Source organism: Gekko japonicus, unplaced genomic scaffold (genome assembly GCF_001447785.1).
Source record: "Gekko japonicus isolate JY-2015 unplaced genomic scaffold, Gekko_japonicus_V1.1 scaffold4311, whole genome shotgun sequence".
Lineage (NCBI taxonomy): Eukaryota > Metazoa > Chordata > Lepidosauria > Squamata > Gekkonidae > Gekko > Gekko japonicus.
The window spans coordinates 47,057-61,564 of NW_015166565.1; the positions used below are offsets into that span (position 1 = coordinate 47,057).

Genomic DNA, 14,508 nt, shown 5'->3' on the forward strand with positions numbered 1-14,508 from the left:
GCCCTGGGTTTTGACAACAAACAAGGTAAACAGAATAAGAAGCAAAAGGTGGGTGTGGCTGGATGACCAGACTTCTGGTAACATGGGGGTGCGGCCTAATATGCTAATGAGTGTTGCAGTCAGGGGGTGGCCTAATATGCTAATGAGTTTCTGCTGCTGGGTGTGGCCTATTATGCTAATGAGTTCCTGCTGGACTTTTTCTACAAAAAAAGCCCTGGTAGTAAGCATCGGGCTGGGCCCCAGGAGACCTGGGTTCCAGTCCCCACACAAGCCGTCGAAACTCATTGGATGGCCTTGGGCCATCTGCTCCTCCTTTCAGCCTGGCCTGCCTCACAGGACTGTTGTGGTGGTGAAATGGAAGCTGGGAAAACCTCTGCCACCCCTGAGGAAGGGCAGAATATAAATGGAATACGATTAGACTTCCTTTGTCCGGCGTGAAGGCTATCGGAAGGAGAGGAAGACTCTCCTGGGCGCTGAGTGCCCTTTTGAATGCCGGTCGCTCAGACTCTGTTCCTAAAAGCCAGTCCGCCTCTCCCTCCTGCAGGCATTTGCGGCTCCTGCGCCATGAATATCAACGGGGGGAACACCTTGGCCTGCACCAGGAGGATCGACACGAACCTCAGCAAGGTCTCCAAAATCTACCCTCTCCCCCACATGTACGTGGTGAAGGACCTCGTCCCGGTAAGTCTCTGGCTTTCGCCATCGTGGCTTCGGGAAAAGGTGATGGGGGAGGGACCCTGACCTGGGTGGCTCAGGCTGGCCCATTCCCATCGGATGTCGGAAGCTAAGCAGGGTCAGCCCCGGTTAGTCCTTGGATGGGAGACCGCCAAGGGAGTCCAGGGTCACTGTGCAGAGGGCAGGCCATGGCAAACCCCCTCTGCTTGTTTCTTGCCTTGAAAACCCTGTGGAGTCACCCTAAGTCGAAGAAGAAGAAACAAAATGGTAGAAAAGAGCCAGAGTCCAGGAGCACCGTAGAGACTAAAAATATTGGCGGCAGGGGAGGAGCTTTCGTGAGTCACGGCTCACTCCTTCAGGTATCTGAGCAAGAGTCCCAGTAGCACCTTAAAGACTACCAGAACTGGTGGCATTTGTGAGTCACGGCTCACTTCTTCAGGTACAGCTAGAATGAGGGTTGCCAACGTCCAGGTGAGGCCCAAAGACCTCCCAGAATTACAACCGTGGCCATGTTTCCCATATAAGACTGCCAGCCTCCTGGTGAGGACTGGAGATCTACGATTCCATCTGATTTCCAAATAACAGAGATCAGTTCCCCTTGGAGAAAATGGCTGCTTTGGAGGGTGGGCTCTATGGCATTACACACCACTGAGGTTCTTCCCCTTCCCAAACCCCGCCCCCCCCAGGCTCCACCCCCAAATCTCCAGGAATTCCCCAACCTGGAGCTGGCAACTGTAGCTTGCCTCACCATCCTTGGGGTGGGTGGGGGGCATAATGGTACCTTCCATTCCGTTATTTGGAGGGTCACAAGCATTGAATGTTGTGGGTGATTCCTTTCCTCCTGAGTTTGGCGAGAGGGAGATGATGGATACCCCCCCTGCACTATTTATTTATTTTTTTTGAATATTTTATTTACTTATTTTCCAAAACAAAATTACAAAAAACAAATTCTTAATACACAGTATCCTTTGGAGATTCTTTACACATTTTTTCCCAACCATCTATCTAGTTTCTGCCAACTTTTTAAAAACAGATTTTCATCTTTTGCCAACAGTATCATATTTAGTTTATCCATTTCTTTAATTTCCATATTTTTTGTAATTAACTCTTCTCTACCTGGTATTTTTTCTGATTTCCAACATTTCGCTAAGAGAATTCTGGAACTAGTGAGAATATACAATATCACACACAAATCGTTATATTTAATCCCTTCTGGTAAGATATTAAGGAGATATATTTCTGGCTCTAGCTTTAAATCTATCCCCTGCACTATTTATTTAGAAAATCTTTATGCTGCCTCTCCAGGAACCTGCCTGAGGCGACTTGGGGGTGATCCTGGAAAGTCCTGCTGCCAAGTCACCGTTGATTTATGGCTCCACCTGGTGGCCTTTTCGAGGCAAGAGACTTTCAGAAGCGGCTTTGCTGTTGCCTGACACTTCCTGGGGCCCCCAGCCTCCTTTGGAGATCTCCCATCCAAGGCCTAATCAGGGCCGACCCTGCTAAGCTTCCAAGATCTGAAGAGATCGGGCAGGCCCGGGCCAGCCAGGTCAGGCCATGAGGTGACTTACAGAATTAAAAAAAAAAATTAGTAAAAACAAAAAAAAATTAAGTGTTCATTAAAATTAAACATCAAAAGCTCAGCCCAGCATAAAAAAATAGACCATGAGGACAGACAGCTGACCACTTTAAATAACAGTTTCCAGACTACTTGTTTTAAATCAACCCCCTAACTAAAAGCCTGTGTGAAAAGAAACACTTTGGCCTGGCACCTAAAAGAAAGCAGTGTAGGTGCCAGCTGAGCCTCCGTGGAGGAAGGGCACTCCACAGGCGAGGTGCCACTACTAAAAAAGCACCATCTCTTTTTATTTTATTTTTAAATTTATTTTTAGACTTATACCCTGCCTGTCCTCTGGGTCACAGGGCTTGGGGTGGCTCACAGCATTCAACAGAACAATCTATCAATCGAGATGAAACGTACTTGCAGAGCATTAAATTGCAATCCATAAAATAGCATCCCAGCACTCTGATTGCCATCTGCCTCCCCTCTAAAGAGGGGGGCACAGAGAGCAGCCCCCGTGGAGCAGATCTGTGCTGGAGGTCCTGTCACCCTGGATACTTGATCCCACCCACTGATAACCGGCCATACCCACCTACATCAGTGGGCCGGTTTCTCCCTATGGCAAGCTGTGATTATTGATTTTATATGTTCATAATGTGTTTCAAATTTTATTGTATTTATTGAAATGTAACCCGCCCTGAGCCCGTTTACGGGATGGGCGGGATATAAATGCGAAAAATAAATCAATAAAATGGGCCTTTAGACTGTACAGATCACACACATTACAAATAAGGCAGTGTACTGTTAGTGCCATGGATTGGAAAACAGTAAATTAGTGAAATCGGACCAGATTTGTTTCAGCCAAAAAGGCCTTCTTCAGTGGTCTCAAATTTTTTTGGGGGACGAACTATTAAGTGCACTGTATCATTAAAGATATATTTTATTTATGTTTAATAATCCTTTTTATATATGCTTACCCCCTCAATCCTTTAGGTATCCAATTCCAGTTTGGGGCTGGGTTTTTGCCCCTTCTTTTGTGTTGTCAAGAGAATTTTGTGCCACACAACAGTAATGAACCTTTGGAGGTCGGGATCTGTTTTTCTGACATGTCATTGTTCATTTCTCTAATCCGGTATGTCTTACTCCCGCAAGTCAACAGAACGAAGTTTGAGTCCAGAGACGCCCTTAAAGACCAACAAAGTTTTATTCAAGGTATACGCTTCCATGTGCACGCACACTTCTTCAGATACAATGAAATGGAAATCACCAGTCCATCCATATAGGTAGAGGGTGAGCATACACATGAAAGCTTATACCTTGAATAAAACCTTGTTGGTCTTAAAGGTGCCACTGGACCCTAACTTTGCTTCTTCAGACCAACAGGGCTACCCACCTGAATCTATCCCACAAGTCAGTTACTTTTGGAGCAGAGATGTGTTTCCTCTTGTTTAATCCCAAATGCTCTCTTTGTTTTTTAAAAAAGGATTTGAGCAACTTCTATGCCCAGTACAAAGCGATCCAGCCTTATTTGAAAAAGAAGGACGAGTCCAAGCAGGGCAAAGAGCAATACCTCCAGTCCATAGAAGAGCGTGAAAAGCTGGTAATTCTCTCTTATGTCTTCCAATTCTGTCATTCCCCCCCACATTATTTTATTGCTCTCTGGGCTCGGCCCCGTTTGTGGGTTGGGTTACTGATTTCCTAACCTGCTGTTGCCACCTCTCTCTGGTCAATTCAGAACACCTCCGCTAAGCTCCTTCCACTGCTGTGACCCCACCACAACTGCCTGCCAGAGGCCTGGCCGGCTGGCACGCTCCACAGCACCTCTCAAGTTCCTAGTCCTCATGCTGATAGCGCTTCACCTCGAACCGCATCTCCTTCCTCTTGCTGTCTCTGCACTCTTTCTCAACTCTGCCGCCACACCCCTTTGGTTAGATGGTGGCCTCTACCCAGTCTTGTTTGATCAATCATGGCTGTTCAGAGTCTCAGATACCGGAGATACTTTAAGATGGAGGGAGGGGAAAACAAACTTGACCCGATAAGAACCACAAAAGTAAGAAAGAAGCCTGATAAAGGGCCCTTTATCAGGCTTCTTTCTTACCTGAGATGCTTTGACCTGGGGATTCTGAGGTCTGAACGTGGGACCTTCTGCATGCAAGGCCAGGTTTCTGCCGCCCAGCTACAGCCTGGTACAGGCCTTGCACGGAGTCAGACCCTTGGCCCGGCTCAGGGCTCTTTTTGTAGAAAAAGCCCAGCAGGAACTCATTAGCATAACAGGCCACACCCAACAGCAGGAACTCATTAGCCTATTAGGCCACACCCCCTCACTCCACCGCTCATTAGCATATTAGGCCGCACCCACATGTTACCAGAAGTGTGGTTATCCAGCCACACCCACCTTTTGCTTCTTATTCTGTTGACCTTGCTTGTTGTCAAAACCCAGGGCCTCTTTTGTAGCAGGAACTCCTTTGCATGTTAGGCCACACACCCCTAATGTAGCCAATCCTAATGAGTGTCTGCTGTTGGGTGTGGCCTGTTATGCTAATGAGTTCCTGCTGGGCGTGGCCAACTTGGGAGCCAGCCGGAACTCTGTTCCTGTGCGTCCCTGCCCAAAAATAGCCCTGGCCCAGCTTGCTCGATATTGTCTGCTCTGACTGGCAGCTGCTTCAGGCAGGGAAGGGTCTTTCCCAACATGTTGCCTCACAGGAGATGCCAGGGGATTTGTGCATGCAAAGCTGACCTCTGTCACCTGTTACGTGTGAAGCTGTCCTATACAGTGGAGCCATTCCGTTGGTAACTTAGTTTTGCCTGCTCTGGCTGGCAGCAGCTCTCTGAAGAACCACCTTCCTTGACCGCTGCAGCCTGAGATCCCTCAGCTGAATGTGCCGGGGCCTGAACCAGGGACCTTCTGCATGCAAAGCAGGGGCTGTGCCACTGAGCCATGGCTCCTTCCCAGTTGGACCTCCTGATGGCACTGGTATTTCTGGCCACTGTGGGATACAGAGTGTTGGACTGGATGGGCCTTTGGCCTGATCCAACATTGGCATCTCTTATGTTCTTATGTTCATTCCGTTGGTAACTTAGTTTTGCCTGCTCTGGCTGGCAGCAGCTCTCTGAAGAACACCTTCCTTGATAGCTGCAGCCTGAGATCCCTTAGCTGAATGTGCCGGGGCCTGAACCAGGGACCTTCTGCATGCAAAGCAGGGGCTGTGCCACTGAGCCATGGCTCCTTCCCAACCACAAACTAGTATGATCCTGCGAAGCTGCTGAGCCATCAGTCCATCTGGCTCAGGATTGCCCACTTTGACTTTCCCAGGATCCTCCTCCCTGAGATCCTTCTAACTGGAGCTGCCAGGCCTTGAGCCCAGGACCTTCTGTGTACAAAGCTTGAGAGGCTGTGGCTCTGTGATGGAGCCTGGTGTGAAGAAGGTCCCAGGTTCAATCCCCAGCATCTCCAGTTGAAACGACAGCTGAGGGGTGACATGATCGAGGTTTATAAGATTATGCATGGGAAAGAGCAATTAGAGAAAGAGGTACTTTTCTCCCTTTCTCACAATACAAGAACCCGTGGGCACTCCATGAAATTGCTGAGCGGTCGGGTTAGAACGGATAAAAGGAAGTACTTCTTCACCCAAAGAGTGATTAACACACGGAACTCACTGCCACAGGAAGTGGTGACAGCTACAAGCATGGACGGCTTCAAAAGGGAATTAGATAAGCATATGGAGCAGAGGTCCATCAGTGGCTATTAGCCACAAGGTATAGATAGGGACTCTGGGGCAAGTGATGCTCTGTCATCTTGGTGCTTGGGGGGGGGGGGTCAACAGTGGGAGGGCTTCTAATGTCCTGGCCCCACTGGTGGACCTCCTGATGGCACTGGTATACTGTGTGACACAGAATGTTGGACTGCATTGGCCCTGATCCAACATGTCTTCTCTCATGCTCTTAAAGTGGACTGTAGGTGATGTGGAAAAAAAAGCCACCTGAGACCCTGTAGAGCTGCTGCCCCTCTGAATAGACAATACTGACTTTGATGGACCAAGTTTCTGATCCAGGACAAGGCAGGTTCCTGTGTTTAATATTTCTGGGCTTGCTGTCCTTTAGGGAGCGGGGGGGGGGGCATGGCTCAGTGGAAGAACCTCTGCTAGGCATGCAGAAGGTCCCAGGTTCAATCCCCAGCATCTGCTCTTCACAGGACTTAGCATTGGATGAGATGATGAGGAAGGATCTCCTGTTTTCTCAGCTGGCTTCCCTGTTCTGCTGCCAGCCGTGGGCTCCTCGAATTCGCCCCCCCCCCAAGTTGCCCCGCACTGACAGCTGTAACTGCCAATACCCTGGGGAGGGGAGGGGGCGTCTTGCTTTCCTGCCTCGGGGTCCAAAATCAGTCTTGGGTGGCTTCCTGGTTCCTTTCCACCCACCGTTCCCTTCTCTTTTGTCCCCTGCCAGGACGGGCTGTACGAATGCATCCTGTGTGCCTGCTGCAGCACCAGCTGCCCCAGTTACTGGTGGAACGGAGACAAGTACCTGGGCCCTGCCGTGCTCATGCAGGTAAGAAAAACCGGGAGAGCGGAGGAACGGAGGCCCGTCCTCCCGTCATGGCAGCCCTCGCTTACGTTCCGCAGCGTACAGCTTCGAGAAGAAGGAACGACCGGATTGGATGTTGTCTATTCTTTTATAACGCCACCTTCCTTCCGTCACGGAATTCTGGGGGAGCGGCTTTGGTGTCCCAGGTGGAGTCTCTTGTTGGGAGATGAGACCAGGCCCATCCGGCTTTGTTTCTGGGAGGCGGCTCCATTGGGGGCCTTCTGGCCATATCTTGGGAGGTTCCAGCCCTCAGCAGCCTTGGCCCAGGCCCAGTCTACATGGTGCTGGTGACACGCTGGCCTTTGCAGAGCAGGGGGGAAGGCAACAGGGAAGCGGACTCTGCCTGAGCGATCGTGGCATCCCACAGAGATCACATTGCTCATTGCTTAAAGTGGGGATTTTTTGGTAAGCCGCCTCGAAAGCGGGGATAAGAACATCCGTGCTGGATCAGACCAGTGTTCCACCTTCTGCAGTATCCCGTCTCATGCAGTGGAGGTCCAGTGACAGAACACAGAGGCTGAGCCCTTCTCCTGATGTTGCCTCCTGGCACTGGATTTTGTTGTTGTTGTTCAGTCGCACAGTCGAGTCTGACTCTTCGCGACCCCATGGACCAGATCATGCCAGGCCCTCCTGTCTTCTGCTGTCCTCTGAAGTTGGCTCAATTTCATGTTCTTTGCATCTATGACACTGTCTAACCATCTCATCCTTTGCCGTCCCCGTCTTCTTTGACCTTCAATCTTTCCCAGCATCAGGGTCTTCTCCAGTGAGCGCTCCCTTCTCATTTGGTGGCCAAAGTATTTGAGCTTCAGTTTCATTATCTGGCCTTCCAGGGAACAGTCACTGGATTAGTGCCTCTGAATGGGGAGGTTCCCCTCAGTGCCTCGTTTAGATCCCGTAAGCTCACCTGTGTCCCGTTTTCCCAGGCCTACCGCTGGATGATCGACTCCCGGGACGACTACACAGAAGAGCGGCTGGCGCAGCTGGAAGACCCCTTCTCCCTTTACCGCTGCCACACCATCATGAACTGTACCAAGGCCTGCCCCAAGGTGGGTGTGCCATTCTCTGCCTGCTGGCTCCCGGAGTGCCGTTCCAGGGCCCTCTGTTTCCCCTTCACATGCCGAGTTGTGTCAAACTGCAGCCTCCAGCAGTTTAATTCAGACTGAAGTGACTCCCCCCCCCTCCCAATTCCCGGGAGTCAGAGAATGCGTCAGACAGGTTTCTTACTTGCTGTAGCAGCTCAGAGAAACGTCCTTCTGTCAGTTTGTCTTTTATCTCGCCCTTCCTCATCAGAGCCCAAGGTGGCTTGTGGGATTCTCTTCTTCCGTTTTACCTTCTTAGGAACTTTGTGAGGTAGAGTCCAAGAGCACCTTAAAGGCTAACAAAATTTGTGGCAGGGGAGGAGCTTTCGTGAGTCACGGCTCACGTCTTCGGATAACTGAAGGTAGCTGAAGAAATGAGGAGTGACTCACAAACGCTCCTCCCCTGCCACAAATTTTGTTAGTCTTTAAGGTGTTACTGGGCTCTTGCTCTTTGCCAGTGCTACAGACAGACTAACCCGGCTATCCATCTTGTGAGGTAAGCCAGGGTGGTGGTGTCCTTTCCTCATAGGCAAGTTGCTCCATCCTTATGAGCCTCTCCAGTATCGTAACAACATCAGAAGAGCCCCGCTGGATCAGACCTGGGGTCCACCCAGTCCAGCATCCTGCCTCACACAGTGACCAACCAGTTCCTCTGGACGGCCAGCAACAGGGCCTTCCCCTGAGGTTGCCTCCTGGCTCTGGGATTCAGAGGCTTAGTGCCTCTGCATATGGAGCTTCCCCTCAGCCACCACGGCTAGTAGCCACTGATAGACCACTCCTCTGTGAATCTGTCCAACCCCCTTTTAACACTGTTTATTCCTGTACCTGTCACAACATCCCTGGCAGCAAATTCCACATTTCAATTACTCTCTGTGCAAAGTAGTGTTTCCTTTTGCCTGTTCCGAATCTATCCTTTTCAAGACGAGCGGCCGTAACTGTACCCAGCCTTCGAAAGTGGTTGCACTAGAGATCGGTACCAGGGCATTCTGTTACAGCCACTGTGGTATACTAGTCCGAGTGTCAGACTAGGATCTGGGAGACCCAGGTTAGAATCCTCACTTTGCCACAGAAACTTGCTGGGTGACTTTGGGCCAGTCACACAGACTTAGCCTAACCTACCACACGGGATGAAAGTGAGGGGAACGACAAGAGCCACTTTGGGTCCCAGTTGTGGAGAAAGGAGGGGTATCAATGGAGCAAATACAATTTTTGTTTTCCTGATCTCTTTCTTAATCGTCCCCCACCCCAGAATCTGCTGAAGCCAGTTTGGTGTTAGTGGTTAAGAGTGGTGGACTCTAATCTGCAGAACCGGGTTTGATTCCCCACTCCTCCACGTGCAGCCAGCTGGGTGACCTTGGGTCAGTCACAGTTCTCTCAGAGCTCTCTCGGCCCCACCTACCTCACAGGGTGCCTGTTGTGGGGAGAGGAAGGGAAGGCGATTGTAAGCCGCTCCGAGACTCCTTCGGGTTGTGAAGGGCGGGGTATAAATCCAATCTCCTCCTCCTCCTCCTCTTCCTCTTCTTCTTCGTCTCCTCCTCTCTCACTTCCTCCCTTTTTGGAATGGTGCTCTCAGTTCTCAGTGTGGGGTTTTTGAAGTAGCTCTCCATGCACCTCCCCCCCCACAGCTGTTTTCTCAAGAGCAGTTCTCTTAGTAAGCTCTCTCGGCCCCACCTACCTCACAGGGTGCCTGTTGTGGGGAGAGGAACGGAAGGTGATTGTAAGCCACTCCTTTGGGTAGTGAAGGGTGGGGTATAAAACCAACTCAACGTCTGAGAGCCAGTGTGGCTTAGTGGTTAAGAGCGGCAGACTCTAACCTGGAGAACCAGTTTTGATTCCTCACTCCTCCACATGCAGCCAGCTCGGGTGACCTTGGGTCAGTCACGGTTCTCTGAGAGTGGTTCTCTCAGAGCTGTTCTCTCGCGAGCAGTCCTTGAAAGAGCTCTCCCAGCCCCGCCTACCTCACAAGGTGTCAGTTGTGGGGAGGGGAAGGAGATTGTAAGCCGCTCTGAATCTCTGAGTGAAGGACAGGGTCTAAATCCCACCTTCTTCTTCTTTGATATATCTCACCAGCCAAGCAAAGCCCATCAGCAGCTCCTAAATCTGCTTCTCTCTTCCAGGGGCTGAACCCCGGAAAAGCCATTGCTGAAATCAAGAAGATGATGGCCACCTACAAGGAGAAGGCAGCCAGAGCTTAAGTCTGCACGGGGGCCTCCGCTCCGTTATACGCACACACCCTCTTACTGGGAATAACTTATATCCGAAGCCTCGGCAGGGGGTGGAGAGACCCCGCCGTTCCCGTGTGATTTTTCCCCTCTCTCCATTGACAGACCTGCATGTTGGATATTGTAATGGACTAATTAAATTGCTACTTTGATTAGCAGAGTTGGACCAAGATCTCTGTCTCACTCTGTCTCTCTCTCTCTCTCCCTCCCTCCCTCCCCGCAGCCATTTTCTGCTCTGCATCTGATACATTAATAGTTAGATCTGAGTCCAGTTTGATTTGAGATCGACAAGATTTTTCAGTGGGAAGGGTATGAGCTTCTGAGTGTCCAAGCTCTGTTTGTCAGATACGAGTCAGAACGGAGATCTCTGAATCCTTATGCCCCAGTCAGAAGGTGGGAGGGGCGTTGCAAAGAAGGGAATCAGGATGCAGAGGGACAAGGCACATTGTAATCCGCTAGGTTAGAGCAGAGGAGAAATGCTCAGGGGCAGGAAATCAGCCCCTGTAGTGGGATAAGAATCCTGTGTCCCTGTTCAGCCCCGGGAGGGGTGGGGTTCCATTGTTCTGAATCTGTGAATGAGCTCAAGTTCAGCTGTCTCACGTTGTGATCTCCCCTTGAAACTTCTCTGTTTGAGGACTTGCCACTCTTAGGTCAGCAACTGGACTGCCCTGAAAGACTAAAATGTTTTTCCATTGGTTTTTGAGTGTTGTGGTTTTCGACAGATAGTGCAGCGGATCCTAGCGAGGCCTGCTTCTCCGGTCGTCAGAAAAGCCCAGCCAGTGTCTGTATTTCTGTGGGAGGGTGACTTTTATCGTGTGACTCCGGTCTGTTTTGTCACGTGATCTTCTTTTTTTTTGACTGCCTTTCATCCATTTGGAGGGGACGGGGTTGATAAATAAAACACAAAGACCGCCAGGTGCCCCCGTGACATTGGAGAGAGGTCGCAGGGCTCTTTTTGTAGCAGGTACTCCTTTGCATATTAAGCGACACACCCCTAATGTAGCCAATCCTCCAAGAGCTTACAGTAGCTCCTGTAAGAAGAGCTCTGTAAGCTCTTGGAGGATTGGCTACATTAGGGGGTGTGGCCTAATATGCAAATGAGTTCCTGCTACAAAAAGAGCCCAGGAGGGTATGTGGCAGAGTCAGCTTTGATGTGGGGGGAGTGCTGCATTCATTTGCCTCACCCGCCTGGCTCTCCTTCTCCTGGTGTGAAGGAGGCAGGCAGGCAGGGCAGCAGGTAACTCTGTCCTCTGTACTGGTGACATGATACTTCTTCATCCGCTACCCAGGTCGAATGCTCGGCTTTTGCGGCTCCCCGCCAATATTTTTCTGGCCTGCATGTAAGCATTGTACAGTGGGGACCTGCCACCTTAGAGGCCCCTCACTGGCTGCCCTCTGAGAAATCTGAATAGTCCCAATTTTTAAGAAATTGCCCACCCTGAAGCATTTCCTTATGGGTATTTAAGGATAAAACCCAACTTAAACTTGAAAACGCGATGCTCGTGTCTTCAAATGAAGAGAGTTATACACCAAAGGGCCTTAAACGTCACACGATGTGGGGCTTAGCTGTGGCAGCTTTTAACCCATTTCCTAAGTCGCTTTTCTTTTCTTTTTTTAAAAATTATATTTATTTCAGTTTTCCTGTATGCATTACACCATGCATATCATATCCATGTTACAAATACAAATATCAGCTTACAGAGTCTCACATCATCCTGTTTGACATCTTGCTTCTTCCTTAACCATTTATAAAACGTTCCCCACCTATTATGAAATATCTTTGTTTCTTTATTCTGTAATATTGTGGTCAATTTGTCTATTTCAACCACTTCCTGTACTTTGGAGAATAAATCTCTTTTCGGGGGTATTCCCCCTTGTTTCCAATTCTTGGCAAACAAGATACGTGTAGTTATATACCCAATAACATATTTTTCTTCCTTTTTATACTTGTCCGGTAACACGTTCAACAAAAAAAACTCTGGATGAAACGGTATCTCTATTTCTAGTATGTCGCCCAACAGCTTATGTACCTTATGCCAATATCGTTGGGTCACGGTACACCTCCACCACATATGGTAAAAGGTACCTACGTTATTTTTGCATTTCCAACAGTTTTTGGACATATTTGGGTAGCATTTTGCTAGTTTATCTGGCGAGCCAAGTCGCTTTTCTGAGGTGACTGGTTGCTCCAGTCGCCCTCGAGAGCATTTCCTCAGCTCCCTTCAGGTTGGAGAATTAGGCCTTATTCCTCTGAGCTCTGGAAGAGAATGGAGTGGAGCCTTGGAGTGGCATCTGGGCCAGACGAGCAGAAAACAAATGCATTTCCTGCCATCCCCCCCCCACACACACACTTTTCCATCTGCTTCCCTTTCCTCTCATGCTTTTCTTGTACCATCATTTCCAATAGTAAATTCTTGTCATCTCGGGGCCGGGACCTCTACACTGAATTCTGGAAGGGGGTCAGGCATCTGGATAGTGTAATAATGATTTGCACGTGGTTCTGATTTGCACGCAGTTCTTTCCAGGCACTGTGCTGTGGTGGAAAGGGCTATTGAGTCATGGCCAACTAAATGGTGACCCTGTAGGGTTTTCAAGGCAAGAGATAAACAGAGGTGGTTTTGCCATTCGCTGCCTCTGAGTAGCAACCCTGGGACTTCCTCGGTGGTCTCCCATCCAAGGACTAGCCGAGGCCGACCCTGCTTAGCTTCCAAGATCTGATGCAGCTGGGCCAACCTGGGCCATCCAGGTTAGGGCTGTGCTACACTTCCTCAGAGCTGATCCATTGATATGATCCATGGAGCCATTATGGGACATACTGAAAAATACAGTGTTGAGACATAGAAAAACAGAATCAGTGAGTTGGAAGAAGAAGAAGAGATTGGATTTATACCCCGCCCTTCACTACCCAAAGGTGTCTCAGAGCGGCTTATAAACTCCTTTCCCTTCCCCTCCCCACAACAGACACCCTGTGAGGTGGGTGGGGCTGAGAGAACTCTGACACAAACTTCTCTTTTCCAAGGACAGCTGTGCCAGAGCTTGTGACTGACCCAAGGTCACATCAGCAGGTGCAAGTGGAGGAGTGGGGACTCAAACCCGGTTCTCCCAGATTAGAGTCCGCACACTTAACCACTACACCAAACTGGAAGGAGCTTTATAAGCCATCAATATACATTAAAAAAAACCAACCAACTCAGTACATGGGAATGCATTTTTTTGAAGATCTCCACTGAGGGAGAACCACTTTTCCACAAAGATATTTGGCTTTTGAAGTGCTCATGCCATGAGGTATGAGCCAGTTTGGTGCAGTGGTTAAGTGCGTGGACTCTGATCTGGGAGAACGGGGTTTGATTCCCCACTCCTCCACAGGCAGCCAGCTGGGTGACCTTGGGCAAGCCACAGTTCTCATAAAGCTGTTCTTGAAAAGAGCAGTTTCTGTCAGAGCTCTCTCAGCCCCGCCTGCCTCACAGGGTGGGGAGGGGAAGGGAAAGGAGATTGTAAGCCGCTCTTTGAGTCTCTGAGTGAAGGGCAGGGTATAAATCCAATCTCTTCTATCTGAAGAAAGAAGCTTTGACTCAAAAGCTTATACCCCCAAAATCATGTCGGCTTCTAAGTACTACTGGTCTCAAATCCAGCTGTTCTACTGCAGACCAAGAGGGCTGCCCTCTGAAACTGTTGTAACATTAGGAACATTCTCCTTAGGTTCCCCGGAATGGAAGATGGGGGTGGTGGAGGGAGTAAAAGGTAAAGGTTCCCTTGCTCGAAAGCCAGTCGAATCCGACTCTAGGGTTGCGGTGCTCATCTCTGTTTCAAAGCCGAAGAGCCAGCGCTGTCCGAAGATGCTTCCGTGGTCATGTGGCCGGCATGACTAAACACCAAGGCGCACGGAACGCTGTTACCTTCCCACCGAAGTGGTACCTATTTATCTACTTGCAATTTCTTGCTTTCGAACTGCTAGGTTGGCAGGAGCTGGAACTAGAGACGGGAGCTCACTCCGTCATGCGGCACACTCGGGTCTCGAAGTGCTGAACTACTGACCTTCTAGAGCCTGCAGTCTTAACCACTTAACCACGATGGTCTTAACCACTTGAGCCACTGCAGCTCCTTAGGTGGAGGGAGTAGCAGAATGAAAAACCCTTGTCCCGAATGTGCTTCCAAGCAGGTTTTGGAGGGGTGAGGATCAATGCTCCCTCTAAGCTGTGGAGTCTTGTGAGAAAAAAATTCTGCTTAGTGAGCGACTGGCATTAAAGTTGTGAGGGAGCCATTTGGCTGCTGCATAAATTAGTCTGCTCTGGAGCCCTCCTTCCTGAGCTTAAGACAAAAATGTGTGAGCCGGAGGCTAAACAACTGAGCTAGCTCACACTAACTCAGCTTAGAGGGAACACTGGTGGGGGGA

General features: G+C 49.7%; 1 protein-coding gene across 1 annotated transcript in view; it reads left to right on the top strand.

Annotated features, from left to right (window-relative positions):
* SDHB (succinate dehydrogenase complex subunit B, iron sulfur (Ip)) overlaps window positions 1-10,344 on the top strand; it is a 19,314-nt gene extending 8,970 nt beyond the window's left edge. The window contains exons 5-8 of the mRNA XM_015412356.1: window positions 3,717-3,833; window positions 6,677-6,778; window positions 7,738-7,860; window positions 10,011-10,344. Coding sequence (XP_015267842.1) covers window positions 3,717-3,833; window positions 6,677-6,778; window positions 7,738-7,860; window positions 10,011-10,088 — 420 coding nt within the window. The 3' untranslated portion in view covers window positions 10,089-10,344. The remainder of the gene's footprint in view (window positions 1-3,716; window positions 3,834-6,676; window positions 6,779-7,737; window positions 7,861-10,010) is intronic.
* The last annotated feature ends 4,164 nt before the right edge of the window (window positions 10,345-14,508 follow it).